Raw genomic sequence first — 24,294 nt, forward strand, 5'->3', positions numbered from 1 at the left:
ATTTTGAAGAATTCAAACTCGTCAGATGTACAACTATCAAATTTATGTCTCAAATAAATGGTTTTTTTATCTTTCTCCTTTAATTGGATGCACGACAATAATAACTTGACAAACGAAAAAAAAAAAAGAAGGTACTAAGATTAATGAGATATTAAGGGAACCTGTCTTGAACTTCACAATAATTAAATATAATAGACATCCATCAGTTATTTTGTGAATATTCATGGAAAATTAGACAGCTAATTAATAATTTGACATTGGAACATATTGCACATGAAATAAAACATGCAAGTAAACATTGGGAAGTGTAATCTATTTTCTTCTGACACCCATTGAGATGAACATCTCATAAATTTTCTATTCATTGAGCAGATCACTCAAAATATGCTACAGACTGCGGATGTCACCAAAAAGATGATTACAAAGATTTTGCTCAATGATGGAAAATACATAAGCTAAGAATAGCATCCGAATGAACATACAAACTGTGGGTGTCAAGGTTTCCATATTTTCAATGTACAATCTTCACCGTAAGTGACGACCAAATTTCTGTGAGGGTGATGAGTTACGCCAATCACATCTTTGTCATGAACCTGCGAGCAAAGACATAGGAAAGAGTCCACAAATCTATGATTAATTTGATCATCCTCATCAACTGGAATTAGAAATTTTGACCCTTAGATATGCATTTTAAAACATGACATGTCAGGTTAAATTCCAAGTTCCAGAAAAGTTGTGAATGATCTGGGTCGAGTAAAAAGTTCAAAATGATTCCTGTAACTGCATGATATTTAATAATTCCTGAAGGAAACTCATCCAATTAACAAGTGAAAGACACATGAAAGGGAAAGAACAGAAAGAGGAACGAAAGGTGAGAATATCACAAGGAAATCACGGTGTACCATAATTGGTTATTGAATTGACAGAAGTTACAGACAAACAATTGAAGTTAAAGATGGATTTTCAGGATGGCGATAATTAGAGTTGGTGAAACAAATCATACTAAGAATAGTCATGAGAAAGATCACAAGGAAATCCACTTTTAATCCTCTCATTTTTCTACTCTATTTTCATCTTATGTAGACTTTGTTGACCTAACAGAGTAGGGTCAACAATTTTTAATATAAAGGGCAAACCCCAGACATGCCAAACAGGGTCTGGCAAGGGGTCAGTATACTATTCTTTCACTTGCAGTTTGAAAACGCAACATACTTTTCTTTCTCGGGAAAAGTGGCAGAAAATAACTTCTTTCTGAGCATATCACCAAATTCTAATGACAAAGCTCATTTTCTGCCAACAAATATGGCAGAACTTTTTACTAAAAGATGATAAAGTAAAGCAGAATTATTCTGATTCAACTTTCTTAAGAAGAGTAGATGAGCAAGGATTGTTCTTTCTCCAATGTTTTAATCTTGTTTCAAAAGTCTCAAAATTTAAAAGATGTATAAGCTTCTAACACATGCAATATAATATCCATGTATGATACTTTTATCAAACGCAGAAAGTCTGCAGATAATCTAATACATATCAGATGCTTTCATGGTATGGTCTTGTGTAGTTCTTAACTCCTAGGAAAGGGAGATATAACATGGCCCTTGACTGCACATATTGTATAGTTACTGGAAGGAATTTGTCTTATTGCATGGAGAACTGGAGATTGAGCAACTGATTCTAATGATACCTTTTAAGTTTTAACTCATTTAAATGCTTTTCTTTTTTCAGGTGCTTAAAATATATTGTCATGAAATTAGCTTCCTTCCATTTTATATTAGCTAGGATAAGTTATAATAATAAGGTTTGCCAATAAGTTAAACCATAATCGAATTATAATGCAAAAGCTATATATAGGCAGAGGTAGGGACAAAGGAACCAGAATTTCAGAGCTAGAGTTGCTGAGACAGGCTCAAGTCTTAGTATGGCACAAGAATATGACCAGATATTGGATCAATGGTCACAAGAGAGGAGATCAAAGGCGAGGAGACGGGGGGAAATGAAGCCAAGGATAATGAGTCTAGGGTGGAGAAGTGCAGGGGTAGTGGAGAGATATTACTAGGGTAGTAGGTAGAAAGAGGGGACCTAGCATAGTGAGTCAGACCAAGATTACGGGCTACCTGGATTTGCTCTAGTAATTGGAAGTTTCTTGGTATTTCTGGAACAAACTGACTTGACCATAATAATCTTCTAAAATCTTCTTATTAACCTTTCCAAAACTTCCAGTCTACAGATACGAACAGAGATGAGATACCATCATTTTCTCATGTTCTGGAAACCAATCAGAGCTTATTTTCTAGCTTGAATGTTGCAAATGATACTTGACTGATCTTGTGCATAACAAAAAGAAGAAAATTGTGCACAACAAGGCTGCTAAACCTACTAAACAGCATAGACCAACATCACTAACCTTCATCAAGTGTTCCAGCTTACCGGACTGGTGGCTGAAACAATACATATTCCTGCAGATTATTAAAACAAACCAAGACATCAAATACCAAATTAATTTCAAATATTCTATGGACTTAACCATATAAGAGCCAAGTAACAAAAAGTGATTGAAATATTACTTAAAAGCATTCAACAATGCCAAATGGCAAGGGACAATGCAGTATGCAGAATTTTCATACATCATTAGATGAGTTGATCTGAAAGAAAAGGCAAACAAAGGCCAATACTGTCTGTCTCAAATAAGTTTTAAGATAACCATACAACATTAAGCAGCAAAAATAGAAAAACCAACAATTAAGATGGTTACAGGTTGCGCAAGATCTTTCATGGTTTATTTGTTTGCATATGTGGAGATAGCACTCATATTATCCACACAAATCTAGAACACTAAAACATCTTCATCCATGCACATCTCTTTGATGAATGTATATGTAGCTAAAGGGACTTAAGGATATTATGCACAGTATCTGATTGCCATGCCTACAATGCCTGCAAAACACAATTGCAATGCAACTGCAAATGTTGTAATAATGATTGTAATTACAGCTGTTTGGTTGGCTACTATTACAATTTCCAGTAGATTGCATGTGTCTCAAGTGTCTCTATTGCAGGTGCTTGGTTTCTTGTAAAGCATCCTGTTACCTGAACATACATTTGCAAACCGCTACACTACTTCCTGCTTTACTTGTAGGCAAATAAATCACTAGTGTACTTGCAAAGGGTAGTGCATTAGTTGTAAATGTACTCCCATGTAAAAGTGTACTTCAACACGACCAAAGACTTGCAACCAGGCCATTTGCTGCATCGAATCTTACAGGTGGCACAGTTGCAGGTATGTACAAAAGTGCAAGTCTTTACATAAAATATATATATTGGTAGTGTATGCTTGAGCATCTATATGCACATCAAGCACATTGTGACTATATATATGTGTGTATGTATATATATATACATATATATGTATATATAGACATATATATATAGCCAAAGCTTTTCAAAATTTTTAATTCAAATACCTCATTTACAAATTTGGCCGTGTACCGATGAAAAATAGCATATATTGGTAGTGTATGCTTGCGCATCTATATGCACATCAAGCACATTGTGACTAATATATATATATATATATATATATATATATAGAGAGAGAGAGAGAGAGAGAGAGAGAGAGACAAAGCTTTTCAAATTTTTTAATCCAAATACCTCATTTACAAATTTAGCCATGGACCGATGAAAAATAACATACACAGAGACATGCCTATATAAATTCATTATATCATGATTATCATCTAATTCATACGCATTAGTGCATAGCATATCAACATGTAATGCATCTAAAATTAAACACTGTGCATGGATGGTCAGGCCCTAGGTACATATCCACATGTATTCTCAACTACTCTACTGGTACATCAGATTAGGCAGTGGAATAGTTCAATTTAGGTAACAAAAAGGCAACTAGATCTATTACTGAGAAAAGCAAATGACAAAGTACAAACAAGAAAGAATAGAAAGCTGCAAAAGAAAAGTTTCCCATACATGTCTTCACCAACACAGTAGATCCATTCTCCTTTTGGGGAAACACAAGCTGCAACAAAATCTCCACCTTCTCTCTTCCCAGAAGAGAAGCTTTTTACTACCTGCAAGAGAACCAATAAACTCTTCTTTAGATATATTACAAGTTAACATTCAAAAAGACCGAGCCAATGAAAATTGTAAGAAATATAGAATATTGTAGACCAACAACTACATATGCCTGATATGCATGCTTTATTGCAAATGCTTCAATGTGTTGCAGTTCCCAGCATTTGGGTCAGTATAATAAACTCTTCTTTAGATATATTACAAGTTAACATTCAAAAAGACCGAGCCAATGAAAATTGTAAGAAATATAGAATATTGTAGACCAACAACTACATATGCCTGATATGCATGCTCTATTGCAAATGCTTCAATGTGTTGCAGTTCCCGGCATTTGGGTCAGTATATAACAGCATATTTGGTCAGTTGTCATATTTGTAACATGACATTGAAAAATAATGAAATTAGCTGCAATGTCGGGGAGGATGGTGCTCTTGCAGGTTGTAAAATTAGAACACGGGTTTGCACTACCAAAACACTTCAGTGGTATTAAAGTTTCTAAAAAGGATCATCAAAAAAATTAGGGCACCCTTAAGTGTTCTTATAACAACCAATGTGGAATTGCAAGTAATATTCTATTTTGACATCTCAGAATCACCATTTTCTTGAATGTCAATTTATTTGCTTGAATTCTCACCATAGGCATTCAAATTTTGAAAAAGTGGATGCAAATAGACACTTCGTGACCAGAAAGCTTGGTTCTATAAATTATGGGACAGTTGCTTTTATTAAAGACCTGATTGTCTTCAGTCAAAACTTTTGGAGTCAGGGCCCTTATATCAAGTGCTCGGTGTTGAATATCTTAATTGTTTAGTAAACTTCTATGAGAAATAACTTGTAAACTCTTTAATGTGCTTTGTGTGTCTACAATTTTCATATTGTATATGATCATATCTTACATTTGTAATTTATAAGTACAATTAATAAGGCATGTGTTTATACTGCTCATTTTATATAGAATCATAAGAGTTCAAACAAAACTTTTACCAAATTTCCATTTTTAGCACTTTGCCAAAGTTTGCATAGGGCATGAAAACTCATGCTTTCAAATTCTTTGTCACATATTTCTTCATTAAAGAAAGCAAAAAAAGATTGTCACATATTTCTTTCAAATTTTTTTACACAACTTATCCAGTTCAATATGCATACAACATTCCTAAATTTACTCGTATCACATAGCAACATAAATGAACAATTAATTTACAAAAGATCTTAAGAAATTTGTCTCTGATATGAAAGAAAGATATTTGGAATTTCATTACCAACTAGTAGGGTTTGCCAAAGAGCACATGTACCTGTCCTTGAAGAGTCATTATATATACTGATGATGTCTTATTGCAAACTATAATGTGCTCAGGATTTTTTGGAAACAAATGAACAGAGTTCACAGATGCATCACCCCCCTGAAAGTGCAGATGAACATATTACAAATTATGATCAATTAAATTTTTGGCTGAAAATAAAATACAGGAAGAAAGGCAGATCTAAGAATACCCTTAATGGAGGTGGTGGCTTGAAGGTATGTAAACAATCTGTACTCTTCACATCCCACACCTAGCCAAAAGAAAATTGATGAAATACTAGATGAGATTGCAAAAAGTAAAAAAATATGTGCATCCAAGAGTTGAAAAATAATACTTTTTGTACCTTTACAGTACAATCACTGGAAGCTGTAATAACACGGCTGCCATCGTTTGAGAAAATTGCATCATTTACATAAGATGTGTGGCCTCTGAATTCTTTTAACAGCTTCCCAGACTTCAGGCCATGGATTCTACCATTGTCCAGAAACAAATTTACAAATTTTAATAATGGATAAGAAATATAAGAAATTTATTCCTTCGAAGGAATAAAAGAAGCTCTGATTATAGAAGACCCCAGATAAAAAATATAAGAAATAAAAGTATAACTTATTATGCGAGATTGGACAAAACATAGAATTTGTCACATTCACATTGAACAATAAACCCATGTTGCAGCTGAGACAATGACTGATTAACATAAATCTCACGAACCTTAGTTGAATAAAAAATACTGAGTCTATGCACAAATGTTAGCCTGACATCTGACTAGTTTAGCTCTATTAATAGAATCGCAATGGAAGACTTTGTTATATATTAATCTGTGTGGCTCTTCAAAGGATTTAGCAGCTTTACACAGATGTGGCTATGTGATGCAACACAGCAAAAATCATGGAAAGCTTGGAGAGTAAACCACTCAAACAAAGCCCTCAATCCTGGTTAAGTTATTGTAAACATGCAATTAGATTCAGGAACATTAATAAGACTAGGCATAGAAACTTCATCCATCATAATTGAAAAAAAAATACATGTAAATTCAATATTTGGTGGAACGCAGTTGGAAATATGTCACTTTCTAATATCTTGATACCAGCAATAATTCAATCATAAATACCTTAAATCACAAGACCCATCATATTTAACCTTAGTTTCTATCATAGGATTCAATAATATTAACCAAAGGACTGAAAATGACAAGTTATTTTTTAAGGTTTCTATCATAGGATTCAATAATATTAACCAAAGGATTGGAATTGACAAGTTATTTTTTGCAATCCCACATTCGTAATTGACAATGATTGTAAAGAGGAGAAAATAAAAAGAGACTCTACTGACTGTCAGAAATATTTAGAGAGAAAAAGGCTGCAACTTTTACATAAAGTCAACCTATTAACGGTTATACATTCACTATCTCCAGTTTCTATACTTCTTCACGAGCACCCTGAATGTCATATTGTGTTTCTCTTTCCCCTCCTACAACAACATAGCTTCCAAACCATAGCATCAAAATAGATCTACTTATAAGAAACATCAAATATGATCAACAGTCTGAATCTTTTACAAATAGCTCTTGACCTCCAATCAATTTCCTATATGCTGACTTTATAGAAAATATACTAAGCAAGGGAAGCACTTGCAGGCTTGCAGCAACCCCTAAAAGATGAAATAGCAGGAAGGATAACTTCCATTTCCGTAAGGAATATAGGCTCATGCAATTAAGAATCCAAGAACTCACTATACCCTAGACTTCAAATGTCAACACAACATAACATATACAATAAAAAAGTAATATCTATGGATGTTGCACCAACTAAAAAGCTTAGGGTCTCAAAATAATTATCAAAATGAATTTATTACAAACTTGGAAGAAATTTGATGTGCACATTGCAAACTGTTGTTTTTTGCTTGACTCAAGTACCATAAATTGAACCTTGGTATTGTGGCTCAAAGCAAATACACTCGAGATTCCCTTCCTGAAGGCAACTCATAAATTTCTAGCCATTTCTTAAAATCCTTGCCATTTCAAGGAACACTCCAACAAGCAGTTGAACAAAAAATCACATATGGTCGACTTCTTTTGCTAGAGCAAATTTGCTTCAGCCAATTGCTACTTGTCCACAGATGAAAGGGAAAAATAACTTGGAGAACTGTTAGGGAAATGATTCAAATTACTACATGATATCTTGAAGATATGAACTAGCCAGAATGCATAATAGCCATAACAAAGAATTAAATATACATTCTGACAAAACATAAGCTGATAAAAGCTGTTCTGGATTTAAGAACACCTTGCTGTCGTGTCAAAGGATGTGCTTAGTAGCTGGCTACTGTCGCGAGAAAACACAAGACTGGTTACACCTTGCGAATGTGCACGCTCAAGGCGTCGCAAGCACTGACCTGTTCTAATACGCCAAACCTGAGAAAAAGAAATCATCAAAATTATCATCAGCAACAAAAAGAAATCATACAGCAACCACAATTAAACATATGGTTGACCATTTCAAGAACCAACTGAAGAAAAACGATGAAGTCCATAAGTTAATAGAAGGCATGTTGCAATTAGGAAAATAAATGAAGTCGCTGAACAGACAATCAAAAATTGAGAAAGAAAATGAAAACATGCAAATAAGTCAGACAATACAACGTAGAAGTTCATTTTTGCAGCAGCTTTGTCCAAGTAACTCAATTTCTTTACTACCACTACTACAATCATAGTTTGTGATGTTGGCCATACAAATGTGCCCCATCTTTCATGCAAGGTCGATCTAATTTTTTCTGGTTTTTCAGTCTTACTGCCATAAACCATTCAGCTCAACTGAAGCTGCTAGATTTGATCAATTCCAACCTATTTGATATACTAAAATAAGGAGAGAAGGGAAAGAGTGCACATTCACAACATCATGACAACATGGTCCCTGTTTGGCACTTGCCCTTTACGGAAGAGAGTCACATATACTGGAGATAATTGCTTTTCTGATTAATTGGAGTATAGAACCCAAGCTGCAACATATTTCAAAGCATAATCGAATTCAGAGAATTTGAACTTAGAATATTTTATTTGAGCAATGTAATTTTTTTATAGTAGTACATTCTGTAAACTCCACAGTAGAAATTACAAAATTAACTAAGGGTTACTTTTTTGTATGTCTTAACAAAATTTATGTTATATGTTTATTTGGTTAAAATAAATAATTTTAACCTTTTCAAGGGATATACATTATTTTCAATTTTTAAGCGGTATGTAACAATATTTTACATTAAAATATTGTAGTGCTGCCAAAAGTCAAATAAAGGTTTTAAAAATGGTGTTCTGTTCAATTATAAGATCTAAACCAGGGGCCTCATCCATCTTTTGCAGGACTGAGTATGGTTCGAGTTGGTCATTGATACAGAAAATATGGTACGGGTTAATAGCCTTAAGCAAAAGAGAAGCTTTGCTGAAACAAATACTATGGTTCCAAACAAAAGCCATAACATTCACATGTAAGCGTCCATTATAAAAAAGTTCACTTGTGGGTAAAAATCATCAAAAACTAAACCAAACATATAAAATGTTCCACAATAAGTCCAATAGAGACAATGACTGTTTATACAAAAAAAATTATAAAGAAGATGAAAAACCAAAAGGGGGAAAGATAATCTATTTCACGCAAAAAGTAGTTCAATAGTTAGATTAGAGTCATCGGGGTAGTTTACCAACAACAATATTAACAAAATTTTACGTAACAAGCATACAGAAGGCACATACATGGTTGATATACTATACCTTAATTTTTCCATCCTGTGATCCAGAAGCCAGCATTTCTGAATCTCGGCTAAAATCAACACAAAGTACAGCATCATCGTGCATCATAAAAGCATCCTGCAGCAGGTTCAGTAAGGCAGCAGTCAGCAGATACATAGCGGCACAACCTAAAATTTAATATCATGTCGTACAAAAGATAAATTGTTTATGAACACTAATGTAACATAATGTCAAAAAAAGAGAAACCAGTGATTCATTGGGCATTAAATAAGCATTCAGGGTAAGATGCAATTAATCTGATTTATGTATTAACAAAATGTCAATTATTTCAGAAACATGATGTTGATTTATGTATCATGAATCTTAAATAAGCATACAGGGTAAGATGCAATTAATCTGATTCAGACTTAACAATAAACTAACTTGGTATCTATGTGATTCAAATTTATAAACCAACTCATCACCATATCAAAGATGTAACTGTATGTCACTACGTCATACACGCTCCAAAATGGTGTAGCACTAAGATACTTACAAGAATGGTAAACTTCAGTTATCAATTTATTACGGAAAAAGCACTCATAAGCTATGGATGACAATGACATTTTAAAATTACTAGTAAATTCAAGCAAGACCTCTGCATGTGCTTCCTATTGGCCGTGCATTTTGTTTCCTTTGTCAGAATCAAATACAAGTATGACTGGTACATACCAACTGGTCTTTACTGGTGCGACCAGTTGAATCAATATTTTGTATGTAATTAATTGATATCCCAAAATACGCATAAGAATTGAACAAGACAGATTTGATGATAACTAAACAACTAATCATTTGATACACTGAATAATGAACATTATAGTTGGGAAAAGAAAAAAAGAAATAAAAAATCGATTGATTGTAATCTTCGATTTCCTTTTTTTCATCTTCTAGAAAATTTATTTGTATTATAAAATCATAATAGCCATCGCTCTTCTCTTCCCATAACTTTTGTGAAATTATTTCAGCTTATAATGCCCTATTGCCCACTACCACATCTTCTGCGTCCCTCATCTTAATGACATTTATTGCATTGGGGTGATACAAGAGCAGAATGTCATCATGGTCTACCATAATGATTAATACCTACTACCATAAACCTAATCTACCAATCTAGCCAACTCAAAGAAGACCTTGCAACAAAGAACTAATACTGAGATGGTATCCATGTAAAAGAAGTGAATAAAGATTGGGTTTAATAAAAGATAGATTAAGTCTATTGATTAAGATGGGCCCCAGTTGAGTTAATATTACGGTTGGGTCTAGTCAATCATCATGAGTTCTACTCCATATTTTTCTAAAATTTTCATTATTAATTTTATTAGTACTTTTTTTAAGGGATTGCCAGATAAGTAACAAGTATCTTTTAGTTAGGCTACAATTAGAACCATATTTTTAGGTTTTTTCTGGTAAGATATTGGGAATACAAATTTTAGTATGTAATCAGCTAATTATAATTCCAAAACAAGAACTAAATTAAACAGGAGAGATATGACAACCACAGATCAAATCAGCTTCAACATGGCCAAATATAAAGATCGTGGTTGGGAAAAAGAAAAAGGAGGAAACAAAATCTGTTCATTATAATCTTTCTTCTCTCTTCTGAAAAAAAAAGAGGAATAATTTTCCTAGCTGTGACAATTCAGCAACAGCTTACTCACATCAGCCTGATACTGCAGATCCTTCTTGAGCTTCCCACTAATATAATCCCAAACCTAAACAAAATGCATAACAAAAAGATTCAGTTTTCCACAATGCCATAGCAACAGAAACTGAAAAGCCTAGCAGACGCCTACCTCAATAAAGCCATCAACCGAGCATGAAACTAAGAATTGACCATCAGGTGAAAATCGAGCACATTCTGGGTGACTTTTCTTTCCGAACTGCAATGAACCAGTTAATTATTTGGTACCTATCCAGAAGAATTTCTTAAACATTCAAAAAGGAAAATCTGCATATATCCTTGCCATGAAAATATAGATAATCTCTATTAAAAATTTACAGTGAAAGGTAAGGGGTGACCAGGCAAGAACCATCACATTGGTCCCAGTGAAAAAAAAAAGAGCATGGCATATGAAACAAATTCATGCACATACTAGACAAGATAAGGTCAAATTCAATCATAGAATCAAAGCAATAGAATTAAATGGGAACAAGATTATGTGCAACATATCTGCTATTGTTGAATGATTCTTATAAATGTTATTTTATATATACATATATAGATGAACACAAAATATACATAGAAGAAATACGTGTAGGGTTTATTATCCTCAATAAGATCCATGTCAAATCTATCCCATCCTAGTGACCAGAAGCTGCTAACTAGAATAACTAACTTTGAATGGTTGTCTATAAAAAGAGCCCTCAGGATTTTGACAAAGGATGCACCTTGTTGAAATGTGTACCTAGGTGACTAGAGTTTCCTTATTACCAACAAGCATGTGTGTCTGAATAACATATACCAATATCTCATGATAGATATATGTTTTGATCTCTCCCTATATATAGAGAGACATAAATTGAATGGACAAGTTATAAAGGCAAGATGCTTTTCTTCAAAATGAACTTCAAATAAAAAGTATGAGTAATTATTGCCCCAGCAGTAGAAGGTTTTTCTACCTTTGCTTTCACCAATCCGTATTTCTTTACATACGTCCATATCTATATAGTTAAAAGTTAAAAAATGGTAACAAAAACATGCTGAGTGGATCAAGTAATTGCAACACACCAAAAAATGGCTTTACAAAAACTGTTCTGTATCAATCAAAAAATATCAGTCAAGTGTGCCGCATGAAGCATTTGATCAGATCTTTACCAATGAAATGGTTCAAAGTATACCTTTAATGGGTGTGCCAGGGTCGTCGGATACATGTCATCTTCATCTTGCTTCATTGCCGCAGTTCCTCGGAACAAGTCAAATTGCGTGCCTTGTGGCAACAATCCTGAGAAATATAAAAGGAAAACATATGCTTCAGCCATGGGAGTGAAATTACCAAATGCCAATAAGGTTTAGACTATTTCAAGAAAAATTCAAAGTAGCACCTTGGTGTTGCTGCCACTTTAGAGCCTGACCAATCAATGCCATCAATCGTGATGGCGGTACAACAGAAACTTCAGCAGCAAGAGCTGAAAGGTAAATTCCAAAAGAGAGAAATTTAGTGTACATGATCCAAGAATTCATAGGATATATAACCACCTACATCATAGATGGTGAGAACTGTCATAACAAATCTAAACAAAAGCCAACCTAGGAGATAAATTATAAACAAAAAACCTAACAAAGTGGTTCTAACAGAACAGATAGTAGAAAATTAATCCATAAGAAAATAACACCAAAATATATAGGACAGGTAGCTAAGAACTTAAAATGAAACCTTGAGCAATTTGTGCACGGCGCTTCTCCTTGGTCGACTCTTGATATGCCTGTCAAAAGGCAGAAAGAGTGCATAATTAAAAATAGAATAGCCAAGTGGAGTTTATACTTTATAGGATATCAATTTCTGCCAAACAAAATGAGCAATAAAGTAAATGAATATTTATATCGTAAAAGAATAACCATCAAGACAAAATCTAAGAGGATATTGTTATAGAGGAAGCTCAAGAGAATTACAGAAGATTTTAAATAGGATATGGGATTTGAAATTCATTGATTCTTGGGCAGGAAACTTTAACTATAGCACTAGAACCACCATGCCAACTCAGCTTGGTTTCATTAAATACACAATTAACTCATCCATTCATGGATAAACCTTCAACTCTTTGCCAATACAATCTTCCAAGCAACTTCAACAAGTTGCCACCATGGCTTTACTCTTGTGGTTGGCAATTTGATTGTCCGCATGTATCTGTGCAAAATTATACCAGTTCAAATTTTCTTTTTCTTTTTTTGTTTCTCATGCTCCACTGGCAGTTTCACTGTCTCATGTGGGCTTTAAGTGATTCTAGTGACATGAGCACAGGTGGGTTATCTCAGTGCAAATGGGATGCACTGCTAGCTCAGGGAGATTGATGATGAACACTCTAATGCAAACATCTGGCTGTACAATTTGGCTCTATTAACAGCACTAAATTCTGATAGAGAAAGACATTTTGCTCTTCTTTTGTTTGTGGGAACCCTGGAAAGGAATTTGCACCCTGGCAGCTTACAAGTTGCAAGGTCCCATTGTATCCTTCTGGCACATTCCCATGACATCTATATTGATCCATTGATTGATGCACTTAGGACATTTCCTTCAGCATACTAAGCTTGTGCTAATTTCTTGATGACACTTGTTACAGTACCAAATCAGGAATCTATCATGGACCTCAAATTTTCATACCATATTTTACCAGCAACATGTTGAAAACCAAAATATGAAAAAAGGAGCATCAGCTACTTTAAAAGAGAGAGTGCCTATACTCCCTTATTCAGAATTATATAATCTGCTACTACATGCAAAATAGGAACTCTTAGGACCAGTCGATGCACGCACCAAGTTAAAACATTCTAGAGAATACCTTTGTCATTGTCTAGTATTACGAAAGATATATAAAACTTGGAAAATTCTCTTATTTTCTACTATAAAATTGGTTGCATACTTACCACCATCCCCTTTATTAACCAAAAAGAACCTCCATGGTCCACTGTTATAAGCTTGTTCAGGATGTGATTTATAACTTTTCCATAAGCTCCAATCAGTTTACCAGGTAAGAAAATAATTATAATAAATTTCCTGGATACTTTCCTCACCTTTGTTTTCTTTTTGCAGAAGTAAAAAACTTAATATGCACACAAGAAAGTAGCTTAAGAACCAAAAGATAATACACAATCGCATTTTAAAGGGTTCCCACACATGAGATGCTCATCAATGAAACAAATGATAGAAATCATTGCAAATCATAAATAGATAATGTACGCAAACCTCATTGGGATCAAAGTATGTTCGGACTAAGAGATGCTCAAGACGTAAGTATCTCTCAGGTTGCTCTTGTTTCATTACTCCCATAACCTGAGTTTGTCTAAGAATGGCACGTGCAGTGTCCAACTCCCGAAGCTCAATCATTTCCAGAACAATCTACCACAGAAGATGACTAAATGTAAGAGCCACTCTCACAAACAAAATCAACTATTTCAAAAATTAGAAGATTATTGCATGCATAAAGAATTCCAAACTGATAAATAAAAATGGATGATATAATCAGCTTGAGACTTCAATGTGCAAACAAACAAATAAAATAAAAATGAATCAATGGAAAACAAATGTGAGGAATTTGAGGAAGTAAACAAGAAATTTTGAGGAATTCCACGAATAATAATCCCATCAAAGTTCGCCAAATCAAACAAAAAATAAACTTTAGGTGTATAATCATGCAGATATTTGATCAAGAGAAAAAAAAATAATGTTTAAAACCAAGGTTTTTAATCTCGTATCGTACCGACGAACTGAGCCTTGCTTGATACGGTACGTACCGGCATACCGAGCGGTACGTCAAAGCATACCGAGCGGAGAACACGAAGCAACTTAGGGTTTTTGTACCTGATCGTGGACATGGAGAAGAAGAACTCCCCCCACCGACGAGCGAAGTGCCTTGGGGCCAACTGGTGCATGCATGAGGTGGAGTGGCAACGGGGGAAGGCTTCCGGAAAGGGAAAGTTCTCGTGGTCCTCCAATGCAACCTTCATGGGCGAGCTCCGTTCCGGCCGGATGGAAGGCTTGGGACCTTCACCGAGTCAGAGGGCAACACCTACCCCGGCTCCTGTGTCGCCGACCAAGAGCATAGGTTCGAATGCAAGTGGTATTCCAATGGCGACTATCATGAGGGTGGCTAGTGGCGCATCCTACAGGAGGGCTGCGACCGGTACATGTGGCGGAGTGAGAACTAGTATTATTGGTGAGTGACGGAACGACGTAATATCCGACCATGGGGTGCTCATCTGGGCTAAAGGCAACCACTACAACGACCATTGGGAGAATGTCGTGCCAAAGGGGAACGACGTGTTCGCTTGGCTGGACGGCAATTGCTACGTAACGCCCGGTACAGGTCGATAACGATTGAAATTTCAATCGTTAACACCTGGTACAGCCCTGTATCGCCCGATATGGGACCAAAAACCTGATACCGCCCGATAGCGGGCGATCCACATGCCGGTCTACTAGCCGACCGGTATGTACCATCCATACCGGATGGCACAGTACAAAATTAAAAACCCTGTTTAAAACAATCTCACTGCTACTCTGTTTACAAGTCAATGACAAAAGCTAAGAAATGATGATTTATTTAATATTAAAAGAAATGATGTCAAAAAGAGGACAGAAAGAAAAAAAAATAGAAAAATCAGTAAGAAAGAAACACATATACATATAGATTTGAAGATACAAACCTGTTCATAGAGGTCCTCCAATTTCTTTCTAGGAAGCTTAAGCTGTGCCACTTGAGGCAAAATTGCATCCCACCTTCCACTATTAATATCTGCAACAAATGTTTCAAGGCTGTCCACTGTATTTAATGAGACTTGGCACTCACTCTGCAATGTCTGGAAGGTTTGGTGTAATGAATTTTCTTTGCAAAACTGTAGAACTATTTTGATTACACTGCAAAAGCAAAAGTAAACTGATTGTAAATTCAGACACTCCAATTATTTAACAAGGACAGATACATCAAGAGTGAAAATTCATGTAAACAGCAATTGTCATGAGATCAACCGAACAGCTTTCTTCTTTCTGCAAAAGTTGAAACAGGAACACGAGGGAAATAAGTCATTTGGTATCAATCCTCTAACTTTAGTAAAAGAGCACAGCGCCAAAGCACTGTAATGAATGATGTATTCTCTTCTAAGCTTCATCGATATCCATTACCCAAAGATTAAATCACACTGCAGTTTACTCGAAGAAGTTCTGAGAACAAGTTTCCGTCTTAGGTTATCATTGTATGCTAACATGATTTGTTTTTCTGAACCATCTCAATATCCTCAAGGGGCTCTCAGCAAGCTTGTTTAATATGAATTCTAGATTAGTCTACTCATAAGTTCATCCGAGCAGTATGTTAAATTCATTCTCCATCTCAAATAAAACCACATACCACCCCCCCACCCCCTTGCAGACGTCTCCTACCATCATAATTCACCAACTTCCGTGATGGTAAGAGTGACAGAGGTGCTATCTTACAGACAAAACATAAACTAAGGTCATATTTTTCACTTTCCTATAGCAGCACAGTGCAGGAGGCTGCCAGCAGCACAAAGCATGAGAGGGTCAATGTATGCAGTCATACCCCTACTAGCAGAGAAGGAATCCTGATTACTTAGGTTGCAAAGTCTAGGTTTTCTCCAAATTCTATGTCCGTGGCGAAAAATAAATAGATAAATCCTTTTTAACCAACTACAACTTTCCCCAACTCTTTACACACTGTAGCATGGTCAAAATCAGTGGTTCTAATACATACCGAATAAAACAATCATTAGCAACTGAGAGCGGAGCGGAGTCTGTTAAAATTCATAAAAGAAGAAAAGAGGAGAACTTACTCCCGCGCTTCGATTTCCAGGGTCGACATGGTCGAAGTCGAATGGAGAGAACTGGCCTCAAACGATCAAAACTTTAGTCGGACTCAGAACAAACGAAAAAGGCACAGAATCCAGATAAGTCCTAGCTCGAACAGCTCGTGTTCGGCTCGTTAGATGCTCGTCGAGCCCTTAAACCGCAACGCATTGTCGTGGAATCCAGTGGCACTCTTTCGTCGCTCGCCAGGGACAGCAAACGTGGAACAGCAGCGGCAAAAGGGCAGACGAGCAGGCAGCGAATGTGGAGGAAGATGGGGGTGGAGCAATGGCGGAGTCGAGCCGCGGAGGTCGACTCGTAGCAGAGGAGAGCCCGGAGAACGACGATATGAGAATGGTGCGAGGGAATCGGCCAAAGCCGGGTAAGAAGATTTAGGGTTTCAATTTTTAGCTGCTGCCTTCAAATGTTTCGACCCCAACTTACCCAAACGCACTTGTTACGTCCAAATCGAACGGTTAAGTGCAAACGAATCAACAATTGGATCTAAATCAACGGTCGGATTTAATTGAATCCTTCGGAACATGGTCGAACCAAACCAAGTTGATGTTCGGCTCACTCAGAGACGAAACTCGTGTCAGCATTCTATTTGAATTCGAGTCGATACCCAAATCTCACGTGACTAAGCAAATCTCACGTGTCCGCAAGCATCATAGTCCTTTGTGTGCTCCATCAAAGGTCACGTGATTTACACGTGTAAGTAAATGGAGATAAAAGCAATTTTTCTCTACTCGTTAGTCCATCTTATCAGAGACTAAAAGATTTTTTATTTCCTTTTGTTTTTTTAGGTTTGGAACCTTTTTAAATTTAAATAGAACAAAACAAAGAGAAATACAGATTGAGAGAGTGAGAGGATATATGCATGCATATACATTTCAATTATTGAGGTGCTTCGTAGAAGCGATCGTTTGACATACATTTCAATTACTAAGGTGCTTCATAGAGACGATCGACTGTGATGAGATGATTTGCTAGATGTAGTTTGGGTTGAATTTGAATTGAGTTCAAACCTTAAATATAAATAGTACCATAAAGATTTTAAAAAAAAATTCTCATAAAAAATAAGATGCATCACAAAAAACAAAATTATATCTAAAAATAAATAGAGTTATCGTAGCATCAATAAAAATGATTTTATCGAGAAATTCAAATATCAGCCCATAGAGGGTTTTTAAATCGGGCCTTCCTTTAGTAATTATTTAAGAATAAAAAAAATTATATGGATTTAAGAATAAGTCGCAAAGTCTATCAAACAAAAATCAAGTAAAGTTTCTGAATGGATGATTAGATGGATAAATGAGTTCTTCAAATTTAATTAAATAGTAGAACAATGTGGTTGCTAGAACTCAAAATAAAGTGGAAAATGCAGTTGCAAACAATAATAACATGTAAATTGGTCAAACAATAATAATTTGGAAGTTCATTTTGATAGTTTGCTTTTTTTTTTTTAGTTGTTCAAATTTATGTATATTTGTGCCAATAAGAAGGTTTTCTTTTTTTTTGGTTGCCTTAGTGTCTATATGACTTCACAATCAATGATGAAGAAGTTGATCGAGATCGAGATGGGATTGGCTTGGATGGGTTCATATTTTGATATCAAATCTTTGATCGAGAGGGTGATATGTAACAAGGTTAATTACTAATATAAAAGAATTAGAAACTCTATTAATCCTTGCATATTGAGCAAAGGTATAAGCATTCTTATTTTGGTTTCTATACAGAAATCCCTACTTCATAACATTTACATTATTAGCATGCAATAAACAATCATTTTAGAGACATCGAATGTGCAACGGTGCCTCTTCACATTCGTTGAAAGTCTCGATAGCTTGATAGCTTGTAAGGAGTCCGTTCTTATCCATAAATTATTATTGTAGCAACCAGTTCGAATTATTATTTGAAGTCCAGATTGAGTAGCTTGGTATTTCCCTTGAAGAACTTAATGAACCTGTAAAGTCTTACATCCTGCATAAATGATGCTCCCTTATGAATCCTTTAAGATAAAACCTCGGAGACAAATGAAGCATTGGTATTCTAGAGAAAAATGATAAACTATAGGTTTATGAGTAAACTCATATATATGTGTTTTATACCAAATGTTTCATACCAATTATTAAAGTCAAAGTTTTATACCATTATGATTCTATATGGGTCGAACTATTGCGAAAGTAGCAATCATTATGATGTTTTCAAATGATTAATGATGAGTTAGCAATGAGGGTAAATAATTCATTATTAAAGGTTTTTGTCAAGATCATGATCCTTAGTGATCCAAGACCCAAATGAACCAATTGTTAAAGGAAGAAAATTGATACTTTAATTTACGTTGAACTAGCGAGAGCGATATTGGACATTGAAAAAAATATATATATGTTGGAGACGATCAATATCGTTATGACAAACAATATGTTGAGGGGGGAAGAGTTTGGTAGGAAGTCTACTCATAAGAGTTTTCAAAAAAAAGTTATGATTCTAGGATCAGTCTTTTAAGTTTCCACGATGTTGTCCAACTAGCTCATTTGTCATTCAATTCAAGTCTTCCTAAAATAAGATGAGCATAGACACTCTGAGATGTAATAATATCAATAGGATGGAAAGACCATATCCCAACTAGTGAAGTTATAATCAAGTTTGTCACTATGTGAAGACTAAAGAAATTTTCTAATGTGTTTGATAATTTTGGTTGAAATGTGAATTGACATAAGACAATGTAAGGGGATGATATTAGTGCCAGAATTTTATATGATAAAATTTTCAACTTAGAGAGAGTAGATTTTTATTCGATACTCTATCAATTATCTTATTCTGAGATCTTTTTGAGATTCTCTATAAATAACTCATGCGCAAAGATCCCTCTTTCATATCATATGATAGAGATTGTAAATTTTATGTTTAGTTTTAGCTTCATAATTTTTAAGAAAATAAATGACTGATTTAGATCTATTAACAATAAGGTTAGAAATTGAAGAGAAAAGATCTAAGGGTTGGAAGCAAGTGCCCACTTTTGATAGCAATGATAGCATGCATCATCACCAAACACAAGATGGGACACTTAAACATCTTTAATATTAAATGGAGTAATTTTATTTTTGAGAATAAGATCATCAAGAATAGAGATGAAGACTTGTTGAATGATGATAAATATATACGGAGAAATCGGGTCATCTTCTTCAATACCTATATTCCCATTAAACCAAGAGGAGGATGAGAATAAATAAGCCTTAATCCAACCTCTAAATAGAGGCAGAAAGTTCATAAGTTTGAAAATCTCTGAAAAAACATCACGAAAGATTCGATCAAAAAATTTTTTAAGATCAAGTTTAAGAATAACGAGGGAGTTTTTGTTGTGAAATACGTAAGCTCGTTAATAATGATAATGTTATCATGAATTTTATGACTTTAGATGAAAACAAATTCATTCTTACTAATAATATGATTAACTCTTAAAGAAAGAATCATTGTGAGAATTTTATAAATAATATTTTAAAGGATGATAGGTTGACAATCAGTAAGTTGATGTTTTGTTAATTGGATGACTTAATAGGAGATATTATTTGACACTTAAATTTGGATATTGCAAGATATGATGCAAAGCTTAGATATGTAACATGCTCCAAAAGTGGAACCTACTCTCTATTGTAGTGGCATTTTATTGTTTTAGTTGGATATATGTATGTTGTGAGCATATCTAATATTTTTATTCAATACTGTGAAGATTTATGCATTAGAAAGGTAGAATGTGATCTTATCCCAAAAGTATCTCAATCACACTTTTCTAAAATAAATAAATAAAGCAACAATAAGAAGACTAAATAGTAAGCAAGTATAAGTACTAGAAATTTTTTATTTCTTTTAACTTATTTTTGTTGTTAAAGATATTTTTTTCCTTGAAAGCCCTTGCAACAAGACAATCTCATAAAATGTTTTATTATATCTAAAAAGAAAAAAGTATCCACATGCAATCACATACATAGGTACTCACAAAATCTTTCTAGATATCAAGTGGTACACACATTAGATCCTTGAGCAAATGTGTGGGACAACCTTTTTCATATCTTGAACATTGTGAACTGAGAAAAAGCAAAAGTTTTCATGATCTTTTGTCTCCTAAAGAAAAGAAAGGAAAGAATCAAATTATGCAACTAAGAAAGTTCGACGTATCCATTGAGATCAGAAGGCTAGAATGTACGAGGAGCATCTAATTGCCCCTAAGTGGATTGCTTTCAAGTCATTCTATGGTAAATATCTCACTTATAAGGGTTTGGTTTTCATCATCGATCACAAAAAAGCAAAAGTTTTCATGATCTTTTTTATTCCTTTAACGAGAAAAAAAAGCAAGGATCAAAGTCCCAAGCCTTTATTCTAATATAAAAGAATCAAGAATCAAGTTAAGCAATTAATAATGTATAATAATTCTATTGAGATAACAACTTTAGAACTTACTATGAATGTTCGAGTCCTTATTGAATATCCTACTTGCAATCATTTTGTTATAATTATAAATAAAAAAATAAATGTCTAAAATATTAATACGATGATAGTGTACTGGACCCATTATCAATACTCGATAATTCAAAATCTCGAACAATAAATTATATATATATAATATTAATCTAATGATGATGTACGTTATCTGCTTACTAAATCGTGTCCAATAAATTTCGTATAAAACATTGGTTCAGTGTTGATATATCTGATCTACTTACCAATGACTAAAAATTTGAGATCTCATATAATAAGACGATTAACACTTTGATTTGGTAGCTAATATAGTCTTCGATACTTACCCTTTCTATCTTTTTACTCCATCAAGGAAAGAGAAAACAACATGGATCGCAAAATTGCGACTCATATTTTATAATAAAAGGTAAAAATAAAATTCAACATTTCTTTTTAGATCAGATTCCTCTTTGTTCTTTAGCAAGTATGTAATCTATGGGTCACTTAACTCCTGAATGCCACATAGGCAAGTTGAATTGTAACTTAAAATTCTCTTTTTCCTTGTATATTAATCTCAGTCATTACGATCCGAATTAGATGTTAGAGGTTTGTGTTTTAGCTTCTTAATTATCTCGTTGAGCTACATTATACATTAGTTTCATGTCTTTTATTTCATACATTGTGCTATGTTCGGCCTTAATATGATTCTCTAATGTAACTGAGTTTGTGGAGCTAAGTTTACAAATTTATTGAACATTGATGGCCAAAAATCATTAACTTTAAATTAGCCAATAATTTTCTCAAAGTCAAGGTCAAAAAATCTTCCTTGTTACAAAAGAGGTGAAGAGTGTTAATTTTTTGTGTCAATTCATCTTCTTTTCTTCTTATAAGTTGAAGTTGAATACTACAATAACAAATATCTTTCAATTAAATCTCCCATTCACTACTTGCCCTTGTTAATTTCTAATTTGAGAGTTAATGAACACAGACAGAAAGTATTTGATCTCATACTGTCAAAATCTGACTTTATATCTGAGGAAGCTTCAATTATATATATATGCCACTTCCTTCAATCTAAAAGATAAGCATTCATGTCAAAAATGATGCAGTCGAAGGGACCCTGGAAATATGAGTCACATTGCATGCTTTCATGTTGCTGGTTAAAGGCTGGGAAACAATAAGGCAGCCCATGCTTGCCTGCTGAAGCTTTAGTGCACATTGCATGTTGAAGGCATCATGTCATTGTATAGGCAAAGAGCACCACTGCTTTGTGATGCTTTGCTCCCCATTTTTGAGTGAGGAGCATCCAAAGTATTGCCATGAGTGATGTCCACTCAATAAATGGATCATGGCTGGCATTTTGTGATCTCATGTATGAACGATATCTTTTGGATAAATATGTGATCTTTTTCCCTTAAAAAAGAAGAAAAAAAAATCGGTGATCTTCGCACCCGAAACAAGCTTCAATGACATACCTGTGACAATTAAAATGAAGAAGAGAACCTAAATATCTAAGAAACAACATCAAAATGGATACATTGTATGCTGGCTCATCATGTCATCGAGCAACTCACACATGTAAAGGAATGCTGTAAGATGCTGCCATTATATTACATGGTTGTAAGCAACATGCATTAGATGCTTAGCTAAACCGGCATTCCCTTTTCTTAGAATAAATAAGGCAATTAAGGTAACTTGTAGGGTTCTTGTAGCCACAATGTAATGTTGGTGCAAACTCAAAAGGATGATAAAGATGATATGACAACCATTATTGTACTAGGCATCATCGAGTGGGTGATCTGAAAGCATCTTGTAGATGATATCTATCTATCTCATGGTTGAAAGAAACCACATATTGTTCTCCTTTTAGATCGTGGTGCTTAATCTTATGTTTGTCCAAGTTTGTGATCCTTCTTAAAGCCTCTCATTTCTTTCTTTTTGTGTTAGTTTTGCATGCCATCTTAAAAATTCTTGCTCAAAGTACTGTCTACTATTGCGTCTAATCATGAATGATAATCGATATATATATATATATATATATATATATATAGAGAGAGAGAGAGAGAGAGAGAGAGAGAGAGAGAGAGAGAGAGTTTGGCTAATCTCCATGGGATTGTGGTTTGTGTTGGTATATATGGGGCCATATGAATAAAGGTGGAACATGAAAATGGCAGAGACATAAGCGACTTGTCAAAGAGAGGTAGATTACTTCCTCCAATTCCATGCTTGAGTGACTTCAATCAACACGCACACAATTCCTGGCAACGTTTCTACCTAGTGCAGTTTTCACTGCACAAGCAACCTTGTCTTGCAATGGCAGCAAGCACGGCGATGGACTTCAATGGGGACCTAAACTCGATGAAACGACAAGTATGCCGCCCTCCCCGCCCCACTCTTCTCTCGTCCAGACACGGCGACATTGCTTCGACAACTCTCTTTACCTCGGACGACATGCATGCATGCCTGCCATCCTTTTCCGCTCCACTGTCACTGGATCCACCACCGGCTTCCTTCCACGGCTCTTCTTGGTCTCAAAAGACGGACATGTACGAGTGTTCATCTTGGCAAGACGAGAGTGTGGAGTGTGGGAGTTGTTGGGTGAGATGTGACGAGTCCTCCTCGTGGTGAGGCTCGCTTGAAGTTTCCTAGGGCATCCATCATCTCATCACGAGTTAGTGGGCATGATGGGTGAGTGAGTTGGTTCCATCTCAACTTCACCGCCGTGGGGCGAAACTATACATGGCGTGCATGCCACACGTGGAGGCTCACACTGCGCTCCGTGACACCAGCAGCCATTTGATACCTTTGAGGTTCTTTCTTTTTAGGTCAAATCTGATGCAACATCCATTAGCTTGACAACCCATTTGAGGAGATCTTGACCAGCTTATATTAATTGTTTCCTTTTCCACGGTGAGTGGGCAAATGGAGACCATCGTCTGACACACGTCCCTCCTTCCTCCTCATCTCGTTCCCACACCCTGAAGTCGTGCCATCTTTTCCCCCTTCTTCCGAGGGCTTCCGATGAGGCACGTCATGCCCACCATGCGAGAGGATTGCATGGAGGCCTGAAGCGACCATGCTCCTTCACTGAGGTTAGTTGGCCATTAGAGGAAGGAGTGGCTTTTCTTCATCCACTACCAGAAGCCGTTCTCTT

The 24,294-nt window shown here is 35.1% G+C and overlaps 1 protein-coding gene across 1 annotated transcript; it reads right to left on the reverse strand.

The window, feature by feature from the left end:
• Positions 1 to 274: 274 nt before the first annotated feature.
• Positions 275 to 17,079, reverse strand: LOC103989067 (suppressor of mec-8 and unc-52 protein homolog 1). The gene is made up of 16 exons (XM_009407811.3): positions 16,670 to 17,079; positions 15,530 to 15,740; positions 14,070 to 14,222; positions 12,543 to 12,591; positions 12,211 to 12,294; positions 12,007 to 12,110; positions 10,962 to 11,048; positions 10,827 to 10,880; positions 9,151 to 9,246; positions 7,673 to 7,800; positions 5,731 to 5,857; positions 5,578 to 5,637; positions 5,379 to 5,486; positions 3,982 to 4,082; positions 2,402 to 2,453; positions 275 to 593 (listed from the first exon to the last, which is right to left on the reverse strand). The coding sequence occupies exons 1-16, from the start codon at positions 16,696 to 16,698 to the stop codon at positions 495 to 497; spliced, it is 1,542 nt and encodes a 513-aa protein (XP_009406086.2). The 5' UTR covers positions 16,699 to 17,079; the 3' UTR covers positions 275 to 494.
• Between the last annotated feature and the right edge of the window lie 7,215 nt (positions 17,080 to 24,294).

This window comes from Musa acuminata, chromosome BXJ3-6 (assembly GCF_036884655.1).
Source record: "Musa acuminata AAA Group cultivar baxijiao chromosome BXJ3-6, Cavendish_Baxijiao_AAA, whole genome shotgun sequence".
In the NCBI taxonomy this organism is placed as follows: Eukaryota; Viridiplantae; Streptophyta; class Magnoliopsida; order Zingiberales; family Musaceae; genus Musa; species Musa acuminata.

What these genes read in the sequence shown, in the direction of transcription:
- LOC103989067 (XM_009407811.3), bottom strand. Translation starts at nt 16,698, where the DNA reads ATGTCGACCCTGGAAATCGAAGCGCGGGA. An exon ending in AGCCACCACCTCCATTAAGG is followed by an intron (nt 5,487 to 5,577) that starts GTATTCTTAGAT and finishes CTGCACTTTCAG; the next exon opens with GGGGGTGATGCATCTGTGAA. An exon ending in TAATGACTCTTCAAGGACAG is followed by an intron (nt 4,083 to 5,378) that starts GTACATGTGCTC and finishes GTTCTCTTGCAG; the next exon opens with GTAGTAAAAAGCTTCTCTTC.